This window comes from Acomys minous, assembly GCF_964271855.1.
Source record: "Acomys minous genome assembly, chromosome: 1".
NCBI classification, from domain to species: Eukaryota; Metazoa; Chordata; class Mammalia; order Rodentia; family Muridae; genus Acomys; species Acomys minous.
In genome coordinates, this window is record NC_140483.1 from 32,386,133 (window position 1) to 32,412,095 (window position 25,963).

At 36.7% G+C, this 25,963-nt stretch overlaps 2 protein-coding genes across 4 annotated transcripts in view; both read left to right on the plus strand.

The window, feature by feature from the left end:
* RABGAP1L (RAB GTPase activating protein 1 like) overlaps positions 1-25,963 on the plus strand; it is a 573,647-nt gene that overhangs the window by 204,832 nt on the left and 342,852 nt on the right. The gene's annotated exons all lie outside the window — the stretch shown is intronic.
* Positions 17,306-21,864, plus strand: GPR52 (G protein-coupled receptor 52). 2 transcript variants are annotated; one of them, XM_084784022.1, is made up of 2 exons: positions 17,306-18,409; positions 19,459-21,864. In XM_084784022.1, exon 2 carries the CDS (start codon positions 19,676-19,678, stop codon positions 20,759-20,761), a length of 1,086 nt encoding a protein of 361 aa, XP_084640148.1. In that variant the 5' UTR covers positions 17,306-18,409; positions 19,459-19,675; the 3' UTR covers positions 20,762-21,864. The 2 variants fall into 2 exon arrangements, with proteins under 2 accessions (XP_084640148.1, XP_084640149.1); XM_084784023.1 differs by having other exon boundaries at positions 17,306-18,272.

The following is a 25,963-nucleotide window of genomic DNA, read 5'->3' on the forward strand; positions in this document are numbered from 1 at the left end:
ACCCATATTGTACAAAGTAAAAGTTAAGACATATAAATACATTCCAAGGTTACTGGGTAAATGGGTTCCCCAAATAGCTCTTAACTCTTTTTAATACCTATTTTGCATACAGATAAAATAATAATCTTAATTTATTAGTTTGTTACGTGCTAAAGATTAGAATTATTTTTATAATTAATTTTCATTCACTTGGAGGAAACTGTTGATTAAATGTTTATTGAAATTGTTATTGCTTGAATGGCATGATTTTACTGCATGTTGCAGTCAATTAACCAGTGTTTTCATGGTGCATTCTTAAGAAACACTGCTTGTTCAATACTTCCCCTTTGCACAACACCAGTAACTTCATTTTTCTTTGGGGCATACAGCTGTTCCCAGCCTACTCAGTGCCATGTCAGGGCACAAAATCATCTTGACAGAAAGCTCTAAATTATAAATAGTCACACAATGACATTCACTTGGGCGGTGAATTTATAAAAAGAGTTATTAAGCAAAATGTCATTCCAACCCATTACTAGAATTAGAATGCCTTACATTTTTTGCTGCATTTTTTGGGGTACTGAGATAGTATTTGTAAATGTGAGCATTTAAAATATTAGGGATATGAAATGTCCATACATAGTCATAGCAAAGCTATCAGATAAATAGTTTTTAGAGTTTTGTTCTATCACTAATGTTTTTAAGTTCATACCTTTGCCCAAAGAAGACCGCTGAAAATTTAGGGTTAAGATTGTCAGAAGGCAAAATTACAAGAAATTCGCTTTTGACATCTGAATTGGCTTTTATTTGTGGTTGTAGCTTCTGGCAACTCTTCACAATCTAAATACAGTGTGCATTCTGATTTGCTGGGCCAAGGAGGGTGGGCTTATAGATAGCAGAGGGCTGAAGAGTATAGAAACAGAGAACAGAATATGTTGTTTTTGTTTTGAAACACTTGGCTAATAAAAGAGAAAGCAGACTTCTTTATTGTGTCAATTAAAACTGGCCTGTTAGGGTTTCACTTTCTTTTTCCAGTTTCTCAAGAGTTCATTTAAGAACTTAGTTTTAGTTCTGTTAATTGGAGCGTTAGCATGAAATACTCCAGTTTAATTAGGTCTGATGGGCCCAGTGCAGAAGCTTAGTCTAAACAAACATCCTGTTAAAAATTTTATTTACGAACTCTATAGTCTTGATAATTTTCCATATATATAGTACTATAAATATGTTATATGTGATCAAACAAAAGAACTAAAAGTTGATTGATATCATTGTTTTGGTATAAGCAACTTCAGAATATTGGGTATTGAATTGATATTTTGTATTTTCTCTGTGTGTAGCCCTGTTTGTCCCTGGAACTCACTCTGTAGACCAGGCTAGCTTTGGACTCACAGAGATTTGTCTGTCTCCTCCTCCCAAGTGCTGGGATTAAAGACGTGCATATCCACCTCCCGGCAAGTGTTTGCTCTCTGAACGCACAATTCTTTATTATACATCTATTTTGTAAGTTTTATGGGAATCATATGAAAACTTACTTTTAAACCAAGGTACTTTTCCTTGAACATAATTATGTGTCATTTAGAAAAAGATTTAACATTTTAGTAGCTGGTTGCCAGGGCTGGAGAGATGGCTTAGACGTTAAGAGCACTAATTGCTCTTCTAGAAGTTCTGTGTTCAATTCCCAGAAACTACATGGTGGTTCACAACCATCTATAATGTGATCTGATGCCCTCTTCTGGCCTGCAGGTGTACGTGCAGACAGAGTACTATATACCTAATAAAAACCTAAGTAAATAAATAAATAAATCTTTTAAGAAAAATAGCTTTTTGCCGTAAGTCACCCTTGTGTACCTGGATAGTTTGAACATGTAAACAGGAAAATCAGAGGACAATAACATCTTGTTGATAGTCATCACATGAGAAAATTTAGAGCATTGCAGAATCAAAGTTGGCGTTGTGAAAAGTTAGATCATAGGAGCATTTAACATCGTTGCCATTCATGCATGTGTTTATGCATGTGTGTGTGATGATTCATTTCACTTAAGTCCATAGGCCCTAACCTAGTCGTTCTGTTTACAGTGTTCTATTTAGTGGGCCAAAAAAGTACCCAACTCTGTGTAGATTCTGTTTCATTCTTATGAGTTGGCTTTTGATCACATTTTCAGCTTTGATCACAAACCTCCCAGAACAGAGGTGTTTTCCTACCAGGCCTTTTCCAGTTTATCAACATTCATTTCCTCTTTCAGACATGTCTTGAGACAGCATCATAAGTTTATTCTTTCCATTCTCAATTTCTGTCTCTTCAAAGTGATTTCTGTCAGAGGTTCAAGGTTCTGAGTTGTTCTCTTGGCCACCTGATCACTTTAGCCACTTAGCTTTGAAAGTGCCTGCTGAGAAAGAAAGAGCGTTGTACTGGCAGATGTAGGTCATCGCAGTTGATTTGTCCCTTTCTCATTCCTTTATAACATGGCTCAAGAATGATGGAAAAAATACAGTAGTCTTTAGCTTTGGTTTTTTTTGTTGTTGTTGTTTGTTTGTTTGTTTGAAAAAGCTTTAAATTTATGGTAAATTTAAGCCACTGTTGCTTCCAATACCTCTTTAGGCCCATGGTTTATAAAAATGTGTGTGTGTGTGTGTGTGTGTGTGTGTGTGTGTGTGTGTGTGTGTGTGTTGATAATTAACCAGAAAGGAACACAAATCCTCTTAACTTTAACCTTTTATCAAATATTGCCCTCCTTTACTACGTGCTAGACACAGTGCTTGCCATTGAAGATATCAGTTAAAAGACATCAGAAACTCTTTTTTTGAAAAAAGATCATTAACTATACTTGGTCTTTTGGTTCATTCATTTAGCTACTTAATTAGTTATTTTATGCCTGGTACTTAGAACATCTCTGGTTTTATATAGTAGGAAGCATTCCTGTTCATGCAGAGATGACCAGGGAAGACATCACTTAAAGCGAGCATGGCGACGCATGACTGTGATCCAGCATTCAGAGACAGAAGCAAGAGGATTGCGGCAGAGTGGAGGGCAGCCTGCTTAGCAGAGTTTCCTCCGGTGTAGTCAAGACCCTCTTCAAATCTCTTAGCACCACTTCCTAAAAAACAAAACAAAAACCAAATACCAACCAACCAAACAAACAAACAAACAAACAAAGCCCTATAGTGCATTGGTATGAAAATGTGTGTTTGAAAGAACATCTTGTGATTTTAAGTTATGTTTTTCTTATACTATTTTCTATGTTTTCATAGTGATATAATTGGATATTTCTAGAAGCTTAATGGGCCATGATGGACTCAAAAACAGATTAGTTTCTTTAGTAACATTGCACTCTTCAATGGTGCTTTCACCTTTGACTTGTAATGATTGTTGTAATTTTCATCATCATTATCAGAAATCATCTTCTGAATATTAATTATATATGAGAGAGTTTCTAGTTTTGAATAATAATCACACCAGTGTTGACTATTTCAGCATTGTGTAAATCTATCAAAACAGAAACCAAATATAAATTTCATACTTTTAACTCTGATGACCACAGTGAAGCTAATAGACATAAATTATAAAAATTAAAATATTTATTTACCATATTAATTTCATGTTATGAATACAGCTTCCAGAAACTAAATTGCTGAACATGATTCTGAACAGCTACAATGTATGGGCAATTTGTTTTGTTTGCTTGCTTGTTTGTGTTTGACATGGCATATTTATGAGGCTATGTGCCTTCAGATGGCTCAGTTTTCCCAACACACTTTTCCATTCCACTCAAAAAACTTAGTTTATAGTATGGTGGTAAAAAATATAACCTCACTTTTATACAATATTTATTTGTTGAATCATTTTATGTTCTGTTTCCAAATTACGAACTACTGGGTTCTAAACATAATGGTATTTCAACAAATGTTGACACCACTGTTGGGTAGCAATAATTTGTTATGAGAGAGCAGCTAGGTTACCAGAACCTACCTCTAGTAAAGATTTTAGATTCCTATAGAAAATACTGAAAATAGATAAGTCAATATAATAGTTACAAAGACTAGTTCTGCTACACTTTGTGAAATGATAAAAATTTAATATCTGTGTATAGAGAGGAATTTATATATGCCATTGACAAGTAAAAAAATCTAACAACTGTTACAACATTAATAACTCAAGAACTCATGAATATCAATGAACCTAGTTAAAAATAATGATCAAATTAATTATTGAATAATTCACTCTTATTTTGTGAAATAATTTAAGCACTTAATGCAATTATAATAAAGTTATATTAGATTCTTTCTGGTAATTTTGAGTGGTATTAATTATTTATAAAATTTAGGAGAGAAAATATTTTGTCACCTGATAAGCAGAGACTAGGAACATTACAAAGTTGGACAGTAATTAATACAAAGACTCACAACTGGTCAAAGTGCTGAGACTATGTAGCTTAGCCTTAAATGGAAATTAATGTGCTCTACCAATCCAAGGTTGAAGAAATATTGTGGAAGAGGGAGCAGAAAGAATGTAAGAGTGGGTGAAGAAGAATTGTATGAGATCCTTTCTTCAGGAAATGACCTGTCATTTGATTCATGAGTTCAAGGCAGTGGTGGTTACCTGCTCAAAGATCTGTAAATTGCAGCAGTGCTGTGAGGAGCTTGGGTGGCTACACATGTCATTGATCTGTTGGTAGTGCAGGGCTGCAGGAGGACAGTCACTTGTATTTTGAGAAATGGCCACTGGCACGTTTCCCATGCTGCAGTGGGTGGCCACATAGCCATGTGAGTCCTGGCAGTAGAACTACCTTGATTAGGTGGGCTATTAAGAAGTCAAATAAGAGGTTCCTGGAGAGATTGTTGAATGGTTAAGAGATGTTACTGCTCTTCCAAAGGACCTGGCTTTGGTTTTCCTCACCCATGTGACAACTCAAAACTACTCTAAGTCTAGTTTCAGAGGATCAAGTGTCTTCTTCTGGCCTCTGCAGGCTCCTGGATGCATGTGGTACATACTAACTAACTAACTAGCTAACTAACTAACCAACCAACCAACTAACTAGCTAACTAACACACACACATGCACATACTGTCACTCATATACATAAAAATAATTAATGAAAAAGAAGATTGCATCAAGTTGGAAAAGGAATGTGTTGTGTTGGGAATTGGAAGATGAGAGTGGATATGATCAAAATACATTGTATACAATGAAATTCTCAAATGAATAAATAAAATATACTTTAATTAAAAAAAGAGAATACTGCAAAATTTAAAATCATTGCCCTAAAGGATTATATACAGTTATGTTACTGTGTTAAGATAGGAGGATTGTCTTAGACTCAGGGTTATAATGATAGTGGTCATGGCTAGTTCTATTAATTGCTGGGTAAGGAAGTTGAGAGGAATGAATTTGTGTATTAGAAAGAATTATCATTTTATAAAATTACCAAGACTTATGGCATATGCAACAGGAGGATGTCCCCAAATGCTACAGTCTTCTCTGGCTAAGTGTGGCGGAAAACCTGTGTGTGCTTCCAGAGTGTCATTTACTAACTTATAAGATAAACCAGTTATTTGGATAGGGGACACCCAAAAGAAACAAGCCAACAAACAAAACTCTGAAAGTGTTAAAGGGTATAAACAAAGCAGAAGGGTGTGGAGTGATGTTGATAGAAGTAAGCTTCTAGCAAACTGGCATTGGTTTCAGAGAGCTGAGGAAATGTGCCATGTTAATATGCGTGTACTACATTTGCTGATAAATATTGGTTATTTGATTAGGAAGGAACATGTGAAACTAAAGGCTTTTGATTTTGTAACAGAAACATGTAAATCTGTTTTTATTTTCTAGTATGGCTGTCTCTAGGAAAAGACAAGAATTTCTGTTACTTGCCAGCTTAAATCCTTCTGAGGCCTTACCAGTGCTTATGAAACTCTTATGAATGTTACCTTTGTGAGGCACACAGGATGCCAGAACACTGAACAATGAATGCCTAGTACCTGATAGGCCTTCAGTAATTTTCTAATCTAACAGACCTCTAATTAGATGAATCTGGGCACAGCTTTGCAATAAGTAGGTATTTTTAACCTCTGGTGTATTCTACAGCAGCACCTTGAGGACTCTGGGTAAGAAACGACTCAGAAGGCCAGAAAAATTAGATTTCATACAGACAGTTGTGCTCAGTTGTTGCTGTTTGACTCCATGATAATATCCTGCTGTTCATGGGCCTTGATAGTGTTCAGGACTGTCATGGGCATATTGTTGGATACATGTGCAATATTCTGATTTAAGTAATGTGGAAATGGTACTCCAACTTGTATCTGAAGATTTTATTTGTTGTTGTTTTTTAATTGAATTCCAGAAACAACTTGCAAAAACAAGAGTATGAATATTTCAGGTTTTCTTTTTCAAACCTGAGTCATAGATGTTGCATTTCAAGCCAAGTTAAAGTTTGATTATTCTACACTTCATGCCTCTTTAAAATTCTAGTTGCTATAACAACTTTGATATTTCTTTATTATTTTTAGCACATCAGTTGCCATAACAATAAGATATCTCAAAAAATAGCAATTTTTCTTTTATAATGGAAAACTTCCTTTCAATTAAAAAGTGAGTTTAAATTAACATTTCCTTCCTTTAGTGTTAACCTGTTATTTAAACTGATGTTCACACTTCTGTTTCCATATAATTTTGTAGGTGTTTTATAGTTAAACTTTCCCACTATGATTTTACTATACAAAATTTGAAGGGAAATGACCACTTTTTGTCCTTTCTGTGAGCTAATATTAATTTTGTTAAGATTTCATTGAAAATGTATTAAATTATTTAATTTCTAGATGGGCTATTCCATAAAATAAAGAAATATCTTAGATATGAGATTTAAGAAAGCTTGACATTTTTCTCCTGTTATTTTGAAATGGACTTCTAATGTTTTAGTCATACTAAAAATGGTGCCATTTCACTTACCCAGAAATAACCTGCACTTTAGAACTAAACCCCGACACTTTTTAATAGAGGAGCACTATCATGTAGTCTTTGAGAGAAGTTATTACAAGCTTTGTTTCAGGTATTTCACCTTTTGCAAATTGTAAAAAGGAAACAGAAAATACTGTTTTGTGTTATGCATAGAAAGCCAGAATGATGGGAGTTGTGTATTGTTTTTAGTACCTGGTCACTTGTAGACTTAAACAGCTTTGTCTGTGTCCCCCTACTGCCCCTGCTGTGTGCAACACACTACAGTTGCAAAGTATGATTGTGTTGGAAGACAGTGTTCTGATAGATGTCAACAGTGATGATCACATTTTATCAGGCAAATACTAAATGAGCACTCATTGTAGGCAAGTGAAATTACAGGTTCATGATGATCTTTGGTAATGATTTACACAAAACTTAAACATCTTATTTAATCACTTTTGCCATGTAAACATGCACGTGATCCATACATTCTTACATACAAAATGTTTCCATCTTACTGAAAGTTCTTTTATAGTCAGTCTTGATTTCAGTGAATTTGTGTGAGTTCTCATACATACAAACACTTGCAGATACATGTTCATATATTATGCACCTAAGCACACTAATGAGCCAGCTACTATTCTGTTACATTTCAGCAAAAGTTCTTTTTATCTTTTAGAACTTTGTGTAAAATGTGTTCTTTGAGGCATGACTTTTTCCTTAGTGTTTAGGAATATTTTGTGTTGTTCAAGCTATTTTTATTCATTTTTTTGCTCTAAGCAGCAGGCCACAGTAGGTACATATCAGTTTCTTTATGTATATACCTATGTGTATATTGTGTATGTTGTTTCCAGTTTGGACTTTTTAGTTTTGTACCTACTGCCAGGAACGTGAATGTGTGTGTGTGTGTGTGTGTGTGTGTCTGTGTGTCTGTGTACAAGACTTGATATATCATTATTTTGTGGATGTGTTTGCATGTCTTTTGGGAAGAGCTGCTGGGCCATAGTGTAAATTTGTTTAATACCATCATTATTTGTCACACTTTCTAAATTTGGGCCGTTTTACACCATCCTCACCAGTTTGTGAAAGTTTGAGTTGTTTTACAGTCTTACCAAAATTTTTATTGCCAATCTGTTACTTTTAGCCACTGTAGTAAGTGCATCGGTACCTTATTATTCATTGTTTTTTTTGCTTTGAACTAATGACTCGATACCTTTTACTCCCTGTCCTTAAAAGTTGTATATAGTAATGGGTTTTATGTGGTGTTTTCAGTCACATATCCCTTGTTTAACCCAACCTGACTCACTCTGTCTGTTAGAAAAGTTGGCCTTTCCTGGAGGTTCATGCATTCAAAAAAAATTTTTTTTACAATTAAAAATTTAGATAGCAAAGTCTATTTCAGTAATCTGTACTCACTTTGCTGGGCAATAATAGCACCTGAAGCTTAGTTCCTCTCTTGGTTATCACTTAGTACTCAGTGACTAGCATCTTCCCAGCTCCCCATTGCCATTACCAGCCCTTGATACCACAACTGTACTCTCAATCTCTGGTTTTTTTTTTTTTAACATTTTTTGATTATTTACATTTTTATCAACTTACAGTATCAGTCTGTGATTGTAGCAGCAGTTTGCATAAAATTTCCTTTGTTAGGTGTGTGTTCTCTGAATAACTTCTTTCAGTCTTTTGGTTTGCTGATTTCCTTCCTTCCTTCCTTCCTTCCTTTCTTCCTTCCTTCCTTCCTTCCTTCCTTCCTTCCATCCCTTCTTCCTTCTCTCCTTCTTTCCTTCCTTTTGTTGTTGCTAATTATTATTATTATTTTTATTTAATCACTTTGCAGCCTGATCTCAGTCCCTCCCTCCTCTTCTCTCAGTCCTAGCCTCATACCCCACCCCCTGTCCTATTTCCTCCTCCTTTTCTCAGAAAAGGGGAGGCTCCCAAGGGGCATCACCCACCCTTGTACCTCAAGTCTCAGCAGGACTAAGTGCATCCTCTCCCAGTGGAACCTTACAAGACAACCAAGGTAAGGGAAAAAGGGGGTATGTAGTGGCAGACAACAGAGTAAGAGACAGCTCCTTCTCCCATTGTTAGGGGGCCCACATGCTGTCCATGCTGCACACTTGCTACTTATGAGTATGGGGTCTAGCCCTACCCCATGCATGCTCTTTGGTTAGTGGTTCAGTCTCTGTGAGCCTCCATGAACCCAGGCTTCTTGACTCTTGTGGTGTCTTTGACCCTTCTGGCTCCCTCAATCTTTCTTCCCACTCTTCCACAGAACTCCCCTAGCTTAGCCTATTGTTTGGCTGTGGGTCTCTGCATCTGTTTCCATCAGCTGCTGCATGAAGCCTCTCAGAAGATTGTTATGCTAGGCCCCTGTCTGCAAGCACAGCAGAGTATCATTAGTAGTGACAGGGGTTGACTCTCTCTTATGGAGTGGGTCTCAAGTTGGGCCAGTCATTGGTTTGTCTTTCTCTCAATCTTGCTGCATCTTAATCCCTACCCTTCTTGTAGGCAAGACAGATTTTGGGTCGAAAGTTTTATGGGTAGGTTGGTGTCCCCCTTCCTCTAGTGGGAGTCCCACCTGGCTATATGAAGTGGTGACTTCAGGCTCCTTAACCCCCACTGCTAATCTCAGCTAGAGTCACCGCCATAGACTCCTGGGATCTTCCCATATTCCGGAGGTGACCCCTACAGGTTTTTGTTATCTCTCTCAATCTTCCCCTTCCCTCTTTCCCCCTCACTCCACACCTGATCCCCATCCCTGTTACCCTCCCGTTGCCCTCACCCACTCAGTTCCTTCCCTCCATCTACTTCAGATGTCTATTTTATTTCCTGTTCTTATTGAGATTCAAGCATCCTCCTTTGGGCCCTCCTTGGCTTCTTTGGGTTTGTGGATTGTAGCATGTTATCCTGTACCTTATGGTTAATGCCCATTTATAAGTGAGTAATACCATGAGTTGATTTCTGGGTCTGGGTTACCTCACTCAGGATGATATTTGATGTCCCATTCAGTTGCCTGCAAATTACATGAAGTCTTTGGTATGTTTTTTGTTGTAGCAGCAGTTGCATAAACATTTCTTTGTCCAACACACAACAAGAACATTTGCTCAACCATGTTCATAGCAGCCTCATTCATAATAACCAGAACCTGGAAACAGCCTAGATGTCCCCCAGTAGAAGAATGGATAAAGAAACTGTGGCACATTTACACTATGGAATACTACTCAGCTATTAAAAACAAGGAATTCCCGAAATTTGTGGACAAATAGATTGAACTAGAAATAATCATAATGAGTGAGTTAACCTAGAAACAGAAAGAGTCAAATGGTATATACTCATTTATATCTGCATATTAGCCCAAGGGGCATGTCCCGTGAAAGTCTTCACTTACCAGGAAAGTGGGTCAGAGGGGAGGACATCCTATTGGGTTTCTAGGCGAGAAAAGCATGGGAGAATGGGGAAAATAGAAGGATCCAAAGGGTCCTAGAAACCTATAAGAAGAACATTAAGATTGGCAGATCTGGGCCAGGTGTCCGGCGCAAACTATGGCACCAGCCAAGGACAGGCAGTAAACTTCGAACCCCTACCCAGATCTAGCCGATGGACAGGACATTCTCCACCGTTGAGTGGAGAGTGGAGTCTGACTTTCACACGAACTCTGGTGCCCCATATTTGACCACGTCCCCTGGATGGGGAGGCCTGGTGGCACTCAGAGGAAGGATGATAGCAGGTTACCAAGAAGAGACTTGATACCCTATGAGCATGTAGAGGGGAGGAGGTCCCCCTCAGTCACAGTCATAGGGAAAGGGAGTAAGGGGAAAATAGGAGGGAGGGAGAAATGGGAGGACACAAGGGATGGGATAACAATTGAGGTATAATATGAATAAATTAATAAAATATATTTTAAAAATTCCTTTGTTAGGTGTGTGTTTCCTAGTAACTTCTTTCAGTCTTTTGGCTTGCTGATTTTCTTAATGATGCCTTTTGATAAGAATTTTGGAGTATTACTAGGTTAAAATTTAGCTTATTATTTTTATTATCTGACAGACTTTGCTTATGCCAGAAGATATTATTCCTCTAGTGTATTCTCTTTTGTATTTCTAAACTGTATGTTTAGATATATCATCCATAACAATAAATTTTTATGTGTTGCATGAGGAGGTGTGTAGTGGAAGTTTTCTTTTTAAAAAACCCTCAGGTACGTAAATAGTTTTTGAATTATTCCTAAATGTGGGATGTGGGGCTACCTTCGTTTATCCACAGCTTTCTGTGGCACAGAGAAGGGTTTGGTCTTTCCCAGCCTCAGTTAGTTTAATTCTGAGGACTCAGAGAGGGATAAATATCAGAGGAGGGGGGGGCAGAGGGGAGACACACACACACACATACACACACACACATACACACACACACACACACACACACACACACACACACACACACACTTTAATGGATGCTTCGAGGAGAATGCTGGGAGGAGGTGCTTTGAAGAGAAGGAGGAAGGCTGCGCTGGTGTTTTTGCTGTTGCTGGCCTGCTGTATATCCTGACAACTGAGATTGGTATTGCTCCAAAGAACTTGTTGGCCCTACCCAGCCAGTAGAAGTAAAAAGAACTCCGCCCCCTCCCATCCACTAACCTTCTTTCTCTCCTACCTAATGTTGGGGGTTGGAAGATATTAGAAGAGGTAAGGGGTGGACAAGGAAGAAAGGTAGAGGCATAAGAAATGCAAATAAAATAGATAATAAAAAATAGTGCATATAGAAGTGACCTTAGTGGATATTCCATTGGATGTTCAGATTTTTCAAGTGTTGTTGACTGAAAAATCTCCTTAAGCACAGACTTGCTTTAGAGATCTTACTGAAATTCAACCGATAGATAACTGTAAACTCACTCTTTAAGGTATTTACTGTTCCACAGGTCTGTTTGTCTCTGCTTATTAGGTCAGTCTCTAGTACCATGGTCGCACAGTAGGTCTTGGAACCAGGTTGGATCAGGCTTCCAATTTTGTTTTTTATTTTCTTTTAGAAGATTGTTGTGCAATAGTTATCCTAAATTCTTTGTGTTTTACATCTGGATTTTATAAGCAATATGAGTATCCAATAGATAAACTGGTGAGAAGAGAACCTGACTTTTTTTTTTTTTGTCTTCAAAATCATAGTGATTAGATATTTCTCCATTTCCTTAATCTTTTAAGTTTGCCTTGGTGACATGTGGTCATTTTTAGAGTAGAGACATTATGTTGGTGTTATTAGATTTATGCTTGTATTATGCTATATGAGCCTATTGTGAATGGATTATTGTTCTGTAATTTTACTTCCATTTTGTTGCTTGTATAGAGCAATGAAATACCTCATATTCTGACAAAGTGTTCTCATTCCTTATTTTTTAATGGGTGTAAAAATAGTTGTGTTAATATTTCTCACATACACGTAATGCCTTTCTTGATTGGCTTTTCATTTCCTTATTTATTATAGTGACCGAAACTTGCAGTACAAGGTGCACAGAAGTAATAATGACCCACATGCTTGTCTATTCCCTTTCTGAAGGAAGACTCGTTAATATTTCATTGTAAATTACTCTACTAGATATACGTTTCTCAATTATATGTCTTTATCAGGTTGAGAAAATTCTCTCTATGATGTCCATAGCTAAAATTTCATTGGTTACTTTTAATCAATTTAATATTTAATTTTTGATTCAGAAGAAAGCTAACATAACAGAATAAACTTGTGTTGTGCCTTTCAGAGTCCTCTGATCCAGTAGAGTGTTACTTGTCATTTCAGAGCACCTGCTTTGTAGCACTTAGCTCGGTTGCCTTAGTATTACACTGAGTAGTACAGTACAGGGTGATTGGAATTGCATTTAGTAGCAGTTGGTATTCTTAAAATAAGTAATTGATCATTATTTTTTGCTAAAAATCAAGTTCTAAAAGTTTTTTCATCTATTGATACAGAATTGGATTTAAGTTGTAAATTAGTAATAATCCTTTAATATTTGAATATATGAAGAGATAACTTTTCTCTGTTACAATTAGATCATATTTACTGACTTCTTCCTGGAAGTTTTTGTTATTTAAGGAGTTTTGCTTATTTTAGTCTTACAGGAAACTGTTTTTTTCTGTCCTCATAGATTGTACCAATTGTTTTCATATATCTTCAGTAAATATTTTTTAAAGATTTATTTATTATCATGTATAGAGTGCTCTGCTTGCTAGTTTACCTGCAGGCCAGAAGACAGCATTAGATCACATTATAGATGGTTGTGACCATGTGGTTGCTGGGAATTGAACTCAGGACCTCTGGAAGAGCAGTCAGTGCTCTTAACCTCTGAGCCATCTCTCCAGCTGTCTTATGTATACATCATGTTAAACATTTGTTTGTTAAACTCCTGTTCTGTGCCCAGAGGTATAATATCAGTCCTTTAGATATAATGGTCAACAAAGCAAATATTTGGTCCCCTATGAAGTTGCAACTTGATCAAGAAGACAAATGAGTGAAATAAATAATTACAAATGATGTACCATATTTTTTGGACCATAAAATGCACTTCCCCTCCAAAAGTAGAAGAGAAGTTAAGGTGCACCTTATGGTCCGATTGCTGTTTTTCTTATTTTACTGCTTTAAAAACTGGGTGCGTCTTATGGCCAGGTGTGTCTTATAGTCTGAAAAATATGGCAAGTATAGAATCTAGTCTGGTACTCTTGGGGAACTCAGAGAAGGTTCCCAGGGGAGGAAGTTCCTGAACTACGGCGGAACGAGTGTAACTGAATTGAATATGGGAAAGATGGTAGTACTTTGAGCGGCTGGTGTAAGCACTCTGAGGCAGCATGGAGAACAGTGCTTTTTTGTGGCTTACAGCGGCGAGCTGTGAAGAGTTTGTCTAACTTGGATAACCTAGAAGGAAAATGAGATTAGACAATTAAATGGAAACCAGATTTTATAGGACTTTTTATGAAATGCAGAATAAAACTTAAGTATTTTAAGGAAGGAAATGACATTATTCAATTTGAATTCTGAAAAAGATCCTCTTTTTTTGCATAATAGATTGAAGAGACCAGAATGGAGGCCATTGCAGTCATTTAAATACAAAGTGTTGCTGCCTTTCCTAAGCTCATGACAGTGGAGACAGAGAAATGGGGTGGTTGAGGAACTAAAGCCTGAATGCACACATTTTTTTTTTTTTTGGTTCCTTTTAAAATATCTTAAGAGAGCTGGGTGCCTGCAATCTCAGCACTCGGGAGGCTGAGGCAGGTCAATCTCTGTGAGTTTGAGGGCAGCCTGGTCTATAAAGCGAGTTCAGGAGAGCCAAGGCTACACAGAGAAACCCTGTCTTGAAACCAAAACAAACAAAACAAAGAGAATAAAATAGAAGACATTTACATCAACTTCTCCAGTGCTTTGTACCTCTCACGTGGTTCTTTTGAAAGCTGCTATTTATCCTACTTGGCTAATGTCTTGCCGTTCATGTTACATCTATCTTGCACAGCACAAGACATTATGACCAAGGAAACTTATGGAAGAAAGGGTTTTTGGGGGGACTTATAGTTTGAGACATGACTGTGATGATGGGGAGCATGGCAGCAGGTATGTAGACATGGTGATGATGGGTCACTTGCTGAGAGCTTACACATTGATCTACAAGTACAGAGCAAGGAGAGTGGGACCACTGAAGTCCAGTCCCAGTGACTGGACTTGTCTGTCAACAAGCCCACACCTCCTAATCATTCCCAAGCTGTTTCACCAACTGTGGTCCAAGTATTCAAATGTGGAGCCTATTGAGACCGTTGTGATTCAAACTACTACACTTATTTTGCTGTCTGGGACATTGTTTGAATTTTTAATAATGAAATAATAACATATAAGATAATATATAAAATATAGTACAGTCTAAATTACAAAGTCTCATGCTTCTGCTGTTTCTTCTAATAAAATACAGTTTGGGCTTTTAGGAAGTCACTATAAAGTAAATCTAACTAAAGGCATTTCTGAGAATTGTCCTTGTTAGCATTCATCAATTGAAAGGAGAAGGTACTAGTTGCCAGTGATGATTTTAAAAAAGAGTGGCAGTGACACCCACACTCCTAAAATGACAACAGTGATTATTGAATTGAAAAAAAAGAATGGTATATGTGATGAGCTATGCAAGTATATGTTACTGCCCTTTTGCTATTGAAGCTCCGCTTTGTAAATCATTTCCTGTAATTACCACACCAGAAAAACTGATACAAAGAAAGCCAGGAGCCAGAAGAACCAGTTAGTGTAAAGGAGACTATGCCTTATTGGAAACTCTGATACTTTTTAAGTTAGTGGATGGAAAGATGGAGGCTTAATGGGTGAAAAGCACTGCTTCCCACTGTGACCTTAACTCCTGGAATCCCATGCAACCATGGATTGCTTACAACACTTTTAGATGAAAATCCTTGCCAGTGTTATGTTTTGGAAATATGTGAAACTGAAGCAATCTAGAGTTTGAATTCCTCTAAATGAGGTATGTTTTTATAAATGTGCATTTGCTCACTATTTTAATGATTTTAGGAATAATTCATAACTTTCAAAATGTGTGTATTTTTAAATGATTTAAATTTTGGTAACTTGGGTAGCAATAGCAATTAATAGCATTTAAATTTAAAAAGTGTTGTTTAGATTTACTCATTTAATTTTATGTGTGTGCATTAGTGTATGCTGTGTATACTGTGTGTGTGCAGGAGCCTGTCCAGATCAAAAGAGGGCAGCAAGTCTCCCAGAACTGGAGTCTTAGTTTCTGGTGCTTGTGAACTGCCATATGGGTGCTGGGACCAAATTCAGGTATTCTGCAATACCTTTCATTTCTCTCCACCACTAAGACATCTTTCCAACCTCTAGGACTTGATTTCTGAAATTGTTTTGTATTACAAATTAGCATCTTATTTTTCTTTGTATGGAATGGATGACATATCTTCATTCATGAATATTTATCAAATATAATTTTATTTTGAATATTTATTATGTTTAAGAATATTCTTATCTCCTTTGCTTTAAATGACTTTACATGTTTAAGTACAGTGTTTCTCTGTAAAATAATACTTTGTCACATTTGCATTATATGTAAATATTTATTTCTCAAATCAAAATATATTCATCTTGAGGTTTACTATTTGAGCTTGTCTCATAAATATTTCTGTTGGGATATGTAATTATCTTTCGTATTTCACCTCACCCATGAAGATTTAAAAAATAACAGTCTTCCAGAAAGATGGTTTAACATGGGGGATGGAATAGGCTTCCTGTGTTTTATAAACTATTTTATAAAACCTGAGGAGATGTTATAACATATTTTCTGGATGACACGGATAAGTAGAAAGGAGAGTATGTGATTTAGTGATACAGTGTTAGGACTGGTATTTTAAAAATCATTTTTAGACCTAATTTCTTAATTGTAGTTGGAGTCAAACCATGTTTTCCTTCTCTATTCCCTACTTTGTTCATTTGTGCAGCAGTTACTGTACTGATTGAATAGAGATTTAGGCCTTAAAATATTTTATTGCAGTTATTTATTTATTAAAAGAGGGAGAGATAGGGAAAGAGAAAGAAGGAAGAGGGAGGCAAAGGGGGAGGGAAGGGAAAGAGAGGAAGAGAGAAATAAGAGGGGGGAGGGGAGAGAGGGCACCCACATGGGCATGCTTGGGCTAGGTCGCACATGTGCTGTCAGTGGAAAACTTGTTGGAGTCTGTTCAGTCCTTCCACAATGTCATGGGTGGGGATCAAACTTGGGTTGTCAGAGTTGTTGGTGACAAGTACTTTTTACCTGCTGAGCCACTTCAGGTTTTAGATTTAAGAATTTTATGAAGGAAAAAGTATAAAATCCAATAGCAAAAGTCTTGGCATATAGGACATGTTTCCAGCAAGTGCTACCTTCTATTTGTATTTTTATTTTCCTGATTTATTTTAATCCTCTAACAACCATAAAATTTGTTCTGATATATATAAATATAAAATATATATGAAAAAAGTTTAAAATAAATGAATGATTGTATGTAGTAAGTAAACCTAAATAAAAAATTTTAATATACACCAAATACTTGGGCAAATATTTATTTTGCTTCTACTAACTTAAATATATGTGACTCAAGCACTGTGGGATGGATTTCTTTAGCTTTTTGGTGTATTTGGTATAGTAGGATAAACATGATATCAGAATAAGTATTTATTCTGATATCTCCTGTCTTCTGAGATCATATTTGACCCAGGTATTTCTTCAGACAGGTTTCACTGTCATGAGTCCAGTCCTGGTGTTTTGTTGTTCAGGTCAGTGTGCTAAGCTCAGCACATTCATGTGGGTGTGGCAGGTATTGGAGAGATGATTACATGACTTTTAATTTCTGGCCAAAATATGACTTTTATATAGAAAAATAGTAGTTATATCAATTTAGTTCATGGAGACTTAAATTATTTTTAATAATTCATATGTTCTTTTGACCAAAGTGTATTAGATTTCTGCTGACTTTTTAGTATCATAGTACCTTGTGATAGTTTCTTTATAAGGTTTAAAGGTGTATGCCAGTTTTGTTTCCCTAGTACTATTTATAAGAAATAATTTCTGCAAATGCTATAAGGGGAATGCCTCCAGAAGTCCTTACATACCGTTTACATATTATGAGGATTGGTCAGTTTCATTGTCTTTTGTCAATCTTGCTCGGAGCTCGCAGAGTAAGTCTATAAGCCTGCATGTGCCTGGCAACTGTTACCTAGTGACAGTTTCAGCTGCAGTAGCCATTGGCTGTGCTGTTGATTGGGGCAGGAGGACCGAGTCACCTTTCTGATGGTGAGTTCTTCTGCATCAGCTCGGGATGAGGAGGAGGAGCAGACTCTGGCTCAGGTGGAGGCAGCAAGGCTGAGAAACTGTGAAGAATCTCTCGGCAGCATCCTGATAACTGCATCACAGTAATCGGACTTCTGAATCAAGCAGTGCAGCCTTGCAGCTGGTCAGAGTGAATACACGAGAAGCACCACCTTATTCTTCTAACAAGAGAAGTATTTTCTGATAAGTGAAACTCAGCATGTGCAAGGAGGAATATCCTGTGGCTGACATAAAGGACTTTGCTGAATGATGTGTTGCTGCACGAGAAAATAACTTTGAGAAGAATGCTTTCTATTAAGCTGCTACATTGTTCCTGAAGGAAGTGCTTTCATTTCTAGTGCATGCTATTTCTTCAAAAGCTATGACAACAAAGAGTGACAAGAGACTCCCTGAATTGTTTGTACTTGGGAAAAAGACTTTGGCAAATGTTAGCCCGATGCCAGAATGACCTTGGAAGCCTTTTGGATGGATTCTGCCCTGCCAGAATCGCAGTCTGTTAAAGTCCAGGATTTAAACCCATCATGATATTTTGAGGTATTTTAAAACAGTGCTACTTCCCAGACTACCTGATGACCCTGCTTTAATTGTGCTTTTGCTTAAAATAGAATACAGAAACAGAAGATGCATTTCTTAACATATGGCTGCTAATAACTGCAAATATAATAAACAAGGTAATTTTCCACTTTCAAATATGTAGTTGAAACAATGATTTAATGTGTTAATCAGCTAATGGAAATAAGGAAGGTCTAACAAATTCAGATAAGAAGCGTACTAGAAAGACGTAAGTAACAGATAATAGAAGCTCTCCGTGTACAGGGATGTTCCCATTATGGTCTAAATTTCATCTGTATTTTTGAGATTTGGGCATTGTTGCAAATGTGAGGAAGTACTTCGAGTTATGTATTTTATTATGCTTTTTATAAGGAAATGTTATATAAAATAATGAAAGTTATTTTCAGTTATATATGCTGAAGTTAATACCAACGATTTTATTTTGAAATAAAAGAGACATAAATTACAGTGCTGTTAGCAGCACCATCAGCTGAGGTGGTCTAAAGCTGTTTTCATATAAATGCTTAAAGAATGAATGCAAAATAAGGACTTCAGAACTTTATCCTATTTTTAAGTTTTAGGTGTTGTTGTACTAAGTTATTGCGTATTATCTTTTCCACCGGAAATTACCTTGTATTTTCATAAGCATTATATAGCAATCTGGAGCCTGATTCCCTGCCCCCCCCCCCAGTGTACCTTATTGTGCCCATGCAAACGAGCCTTTTGGAATTAGAATTGACAGAATTATTACTCTTATCTTTTAAAAAATGGTAGAGAAATGGGTCCTAAAGTTTCCTACCAGCATCAGATGAGGACCTCTGAGGCCAAGGGCACTCTTTGTCACATGAACTTTTTCTTGGCTTTATCTAAAACTAAGATCTTAATTATTTAAATTATAAAATATGAGTGCATTTTCTATCACAGTTCATCACAGTCAAAGCAGGAGACCTCAGAATTTAAGACTATTTCCTTTATTTTTCTTTCTACTCTCTAAGAAACTCTGTCTTAAGAGAAACACTTCTGTCCCTGACAGTTGATTTTTTCTTACAGATTTAATTTTTCATAGTACTAGCTAATAAATCCATTTTCTCTAGAAGTGCCTGTATCTGCAAAAGTTGCTTGAGAGCACCGGAGGGAGCTAACCAGAGACCTCTGTTCACCTTTCTAGCTCACCCTCCTCCTCTATCCCCCAAAGCTGAGATGTGTCACTGGCGAACTAAGGCTGATGAAGAGACCTGAGCACACTGTGGATGCTCAGCTGTAATACAGGCACTGGCACTTTCTGCTGAAGCAGGTTCTGAGACACTGATTGCAGAGTTTAACAGATGCTGGCACGGGCACCCGCTTGTTGGAGCCAAAGCTACAAATTCCCTTAATTCCAAGCCATGAATGAATCCAAGTGGACTGAATGGAGGATCCTGAACATGAGCAGTAGCATTGTGAATGTGTCCGAGCATCACTCCTGCCCACTTGGATTTGGTCACTACAGTGTGGAGGATGTCTGCATCTTTGAGACGGTTGTCATTGTCTTGCTGACCTTTCTAATCATCGCTGGGAATTTAACAGTCATCTTTGTCTTTCACTGTGCGCCACTGTTACACCATTATACTACCAGCTACTTCATACAGACGATGGCCTATGCCGACCTCTTCGTTGGAGTGACCTGCTTGGTTCCTACTCTGTCCCTTCTCCATTACTCTACAGGTGTCCACGAGTCCCTGACGTGCCAGGTGTTTGGATATATTATCTCAGTTCTGAAGAGCGTTTCTATGGCATGTCTTGCTTGCATCAGTGTGGATCGCTATCTTGCAATAACCAAGCCTCTTTCCTACAATCAACTGGTCACCCCTTGTCGCCTGAGAATTTGCATTATTATGATTTGGATTTACTCCTGCCTAATTTTCTTGCCTTCCTTTTTTGGCTGGGGCAAACCTGGTTACCACGGTGACATTTTTGAATGGTGTGCCACATCTTGGCTCACCAGTGCCTATTTTACATGCTTTATTGTTTGTTTACTTTATGCTCCTGCTGCCTTGGTTGTCTGCTTCACTTACTTTCACATTTTCAAAATTTGCCGGCAGCACACCAAAGAGATAAGTGACAGGAGGGCTCGATTCCCTAGCCATGAGGTGGATGCTTCTAGGGAGGCAGGACATGGCCCTGATCGTCGCTATGCCATGGTTTTATTTAGGATAACCAGCGTGTTTTACATGCTATGGCTTCCGTATATTATTTACTTTCTTCTAGAAAGTTCTCGTGTCTTGGACAATCCAACGCTGTCCTTCTTAACCACCTGGCTTGCAATAAGCAATAGCTTTTGTAACTGTGTAATATACAGCCTCTCAAACAGTGTTTTCCGCCTTGGCCTCCGAAGGCTTTCTGAAACAATGTGCACATCTTGTGTGTGTGTGAAGGATCGGGAAGCACAAGATCCCAAACCTAGAAGACGGGCAAATTCCTGCTCCATTTGAAGAGAACTGCACAGTAAATCAAATGCAATGTGACAGTGGTTCTGGATTGTATTCTTGATTCATTTGGAAATTTGTCCTAGAGAAATATTTTGTGAATAGTTGACCATGAAGTGAAGAATGAGATTAAAGATCTCTTTTATTTCCTTTTGTGCAAGAAAAAAAAAAGCTGAAGGAAAGGATGTATGGTGAATAATTTCTAAGAGATTTACAGCTTGTGAATTATGTTCAGTGTTCCATCCACATCACTGATGATAGGAGAAATTCTTCAAATCTATAAGACATGAGCAAGCCCCTTAGCATCTCTCTTTCTATGTCCTCTCTGCCTATGTGTCTGTCTTTTATTTAGTTCTTACTCTTTGTAGTTGTGGGAGTTATTATTTGCTAAACTGCCATTTATGAAAAGTGCTGGTATGTATATGTGGCCAAGTATAACCTTTCCATCAGAGCATTAAGACATGCCAGTCTGCATCAGTTGTGTTGTCCTTAGGGAGGATGCATAGTGTTACATTTTATTTGTCATACAGCGCTTGTGTTTATGTTCTTGTCATCTTCTCTATAGCACAGATTTCTCCACTACAAACAGAAAAGAGAAGTTTTTTTTTCCTGTGTAAACGGTCATTTGGTTTCTGCCCCCTTTTTTCAGCACCTGATTTTGCTTTTTCAATTTTTCTCCATATGAATCCTATGGAATACATTCTGGAAGTGGCTTAGCTAATGAAAAAGTCCTCTATATATGGCAGTCAAGATGTTAAACAAGTTATTCTTTCAAACAAAGTAATCTAGAGGTTTTGAAGACACTCATATCTGCTTTCTTTGAAGGTAGTTCATTGCCTAATGTAAAGTCCTTTTTGCTATAATAAAGCTTTTTTTCTCTATAAAGCCCACAATAATCCTAATGCAGATGCAGAATACTTACCAGTATTGACGTGTCATTCTTTGTGCTACTCAGAGTGCCCTTTAGAAAATGCCAAACACTGAAATTGTATGTTAGGTTTGCAGCAATTTATTGTCACGTCCACTACTCATTTGTGTGGTATGTATTTGAATATTCTGTATTTTTTATAAAAATATAAATCTATTATGTGACCTGTGCCTAATGTTTTCTTAGCACTATATATATATATATATATATATATATATATATATATATATATTATCAATGTTGTTGAAGTTGTCAACATTGGTAAACATATATATGAACTTATTTTAAAAGGAAGATACTTTTGTGTTGTTGTTATTTAGATATTTATATTAGATGAAGCTGCATTCTTAGTGCTGCTGGGAATGTAGTATACTTATAAAAAACAGTCTAGACATGTCAGGACTTTGTTTTATAATGGTGTGTTTTCAAATGCAGAGATGAACTTATTTTTTAGTGTGCTATGTGAGGGTACTAATACGTTGGATGTTTAGATTCAGCTGTAGAAAGCAGCTGTGAACATAGCAGCTTACGTTTTTATCCCGAGTTCTTGACCTGAAGAGGGTTGAAATTTTCTATCACATTGCTGAGGAGTTTTCTTCTCAGTACTTGAGATTTTTGTGTTTTATGAGAAGTATTTAATGAAGTGTGCCTATGATCCTGACTTAGAAGCCGACCATGTCTGTACACTGGTGTTTTGACTTCAGAAGTCTGTTAAAGAAATGTTGTCACTTATTGAGGTTGTTCTGAACCCTTGTATATTTTTTAAATATGTAAGAAAGGTTTAAGTAAAGAATAAAATAATATTCTATATATCAAAACCAAACTTTGTATCAGTTTACCGAAATACCAGGAACAAGAATTACTTTTCTAGGAATCAGATTCAGATTGTTATGTACTTCATAGCTGAAGTTTGTGTGGACTGTTGTCTCCTCTTTGCCACTGGGATAGTAGAAGAATTGAGGTGTACTGTTTTAAACAGTATTTCTATCTCCTCAAACATGACAAATAAATTCTCCAATATTATGCATATCATCAAGGAATCCATTTTTGATTGGCTTAATGAAACATAATTTAGAGGGGCTAGAAAGATAGCTCAGTGATGGAAAGCATTTACCACTCTTACAGAGCCTTGAGTTCCACACCCAGCACCCTGTGAGGCATCTTACAGCCATCTGTAACTACAGCTCTGGCAGATCTGATGTCCTCTTCCGGTCTCAGCAGGTACTCACTCTCATCTGCACCCCCACAGATATATACATAATAAAAAAAATAAATGTTTATGGGAATTTAGAGGTCCGGACAGAGATCCTGGAGCTGTTCCCTCTCCTAAGTTTTCCTATAATATTAACTGGCTTTGTGCCAGGTTCAATGTTAAGTTTTATATGTATCATAACACCTAATCTTCTCAATAGCCCTTGATTATATTACAGTTATACTTTCCAGTCTAGAGCTGAGGAAAGGTCACTAAGCCAATTACAGGATCTTGTTGCACACGTCTCTGGCCTGGTGTCAAAGCCTCTGTCCTTCGCTGATGTACCCCACAGTTGTCCACACCTGGCCGTAGCTGACTAACGATCTTCACTGCTGTTTAGACGAGTCCCTAGACCTGTGCATCTCTCACTGTGCTTTTTCCTTCAAATATTTTCTAGGCATCATTTATGTTTTCAATGTTGTCTTTTGCCTCAGGTTTCCCCCCATGGGTATCATTTTCTTTGGTCTCATACACTTCCTTTATTAAAACTTTATCCCATTATGTTCAACCTTACCAGCGTATTTTGTAGTCAAACAGAAAACTCTGGGTCAGGATATCTCCTTGAGTTTTGATCATTTGTGGTAGACTTTCCTTGAATAGCTTTTTCAAAGCTCTGAATTTTTCTTGAAAAACAAAAAGATCTTTTTTTAAGGAAAGAGTAAAAAAATAGATGTTCTCTCTTTTAATAAAGAAGATACTATCTTTCAACAGACACATCCTTGTCCTCTGGCTCTTAGAATCCTCTTTTGCTCCCTCTTCTGAGATAAGTCTCCTCCTTCTTGTATAGATTGTGTTGCAAATGGTTCAGTTGGAGGCACCTCACAGGCAGTTGTTCTCTGTGTTTTTACTAGTTGTGACTCTATAATGTCCATCTGATGAGAGTGAGAGCTACATTTATATATTACCATAAGCGCCGGGGAGGATTTGGGGAGGAATGGGAATATGAATATGATTAAAATACGTTGTATAAAATTCTCAAAGAATTATACAAAATTATACATTATAAAAATTTTGTCCTAAAGTAAAAGGCACTAAGTTAGGAACATTCTGGACTCTGGTCATTTTACTTCTTTTTTGTATACTTTAATATGCATTTACATAATAAGATGACAATTTGATGTAGTTCTTTGAATCTTTTAAGAATGAGTAGGGTAATATGTATTTCCTATCATGGTATTGCATCTCATAGTGCTTATATCTGGTTTTGTTGTGAGAGAAATTATGCTGTTTTCTCTTACCCAGGGATACTTGGTCCTACAGCTATAGAGTGCTATAGGGCTTTGGACCCCACTAATGTATGAAGCCTGGCCTGAAATGCTAGCATTGCTGTCTTGGATAGATACTGAATGTTTCAAGACTTCATTTTTCTCATTGTCAAAATCAGAGACTGGTTTCTTCTATTACAATGTGTGAGAACTAAATAGACCTTGGAGACTAGGTCCTCAGCATGGCTTCTTTACATAGACAGTATTCAGAAGGTGTGAGCTGCCATTTGACTAACTTTCTGCTACCATCTTTTTTTCCCCCACCAATTTAAAACTAAAACAAATCCAACCAAAACAGAATTAATCCATTCAGAATAAGGCTTTTCTAAGATAGCATATTTTCCTGCTTACAGGTACTTAAAACCCAGATTTTGGATTAGACTTAGGTGTTTTTAGTTACATAAAGGTCCACAACATCTGAAGACATATTTCCCAGGAACAGTTATCTGTGATAAAGACATCCCGCAAGCAGTTGTTAAGACAGTCAGGTATGAGTCAGAAATTACTTTCTTATTTCTGTGTTTTAAAAATATTTAAAACATTCTTTTTACGACAGGGTTGCAATAGTAAGTAGGGATTGTCTTATTTTTCTTTGCAGAAGTATTTTGAAGTATTTTGTCACATATATTTTTCAATTACTAGTAAGCTGTTTTTTTCTTTAGGTACTATAATTATATGAGTTTAAAAATAATGGGATTGTTGGAATAAAGAAAATTTCTCAGATCCTCTCATTCTCTAATCATTAGATGTGAGAAAGTTGCAGCCATGTAATGAGCAGATGAAAAATGATCAAGATAAGGGGAATCTGACAATGTGACATTCTGAGCAAAGCCTCACCTGCATTCAGGTAACATTGTCTGTGGGCACAGAGGCTTTCGCTACTAGACCCATGCTGTGTAGTTCTCTGTATTTTCCTCTGAATGCTTTTCTTCTCTGAGTGAAGCTATTTTAGTGTTAGGGATGCAGTGCAGTTGATAGAATGCTTGCCTAACACGCACAGCGCCCTGAATTCAAATCCACAGGACAGCATAAACCTGTAAATACTTCGAATTCTAGTCCCAAGGGGCCCGTTGCCCTCTTCTGGACTCCATGGGCATTGCAGCACAGAAATATGTGCTGGCAGAACAACCATACACATGAAGTAAAAAAATATTTTTCAGAAAGAAACAATTTTATTTTATGATTAAGACAAATCAATAACTACTGAGGAAAACAAAATAATTATAATGAAAAAATAGATTCATTTTCAAAATGAATGTTTTGTCCAGTGTCAGTTTGCTTCATAATTGTAAGTAGTAACAACTTTATTTTAAATAGTATAAGTGGTTATACATAATAAGATATTAAGATGTTTTGTCCTTTGCTAGTTTTCTGTTGTTTCCTTTGTATAATGAAGAATTATTTGATGACCAAAGATGTTTGCAAATAAGAGCACTAAATATTGCTCTTCTGGTTCCAGGAGCTTATGATAGGTAAATAGCTCACCGTAAATGAAATGCGAATGCTTTTCTAACTTTCACCTTCATATAGTTTATCTTCACATACTGTGTATGTGTATGTGTATTGGGGTAAATATTTTGCTTTATGAAGCTTGCTATTTAACTATTTATATAATCATTTTAAATATTAAATAAAAATGAAGTCATTATGGCCTGAAACAGCTGACTTGCTTAAAAACCAGCCTCTTTTGTAGAACTTCATTAAGTAATAAAACAGAAAACTAAGAAACAGAAAATTGAGCAGCATTAAGTATCAAACTTATA

Coding starts and splice junctions, on each gene's coding strand:
- GPR52 (XM_084784022.1), top strand. CDS start 19,676: ATGAATGAATCCAAGTGGACTGAATGGAGGATCCTGAACATGAGCAGT.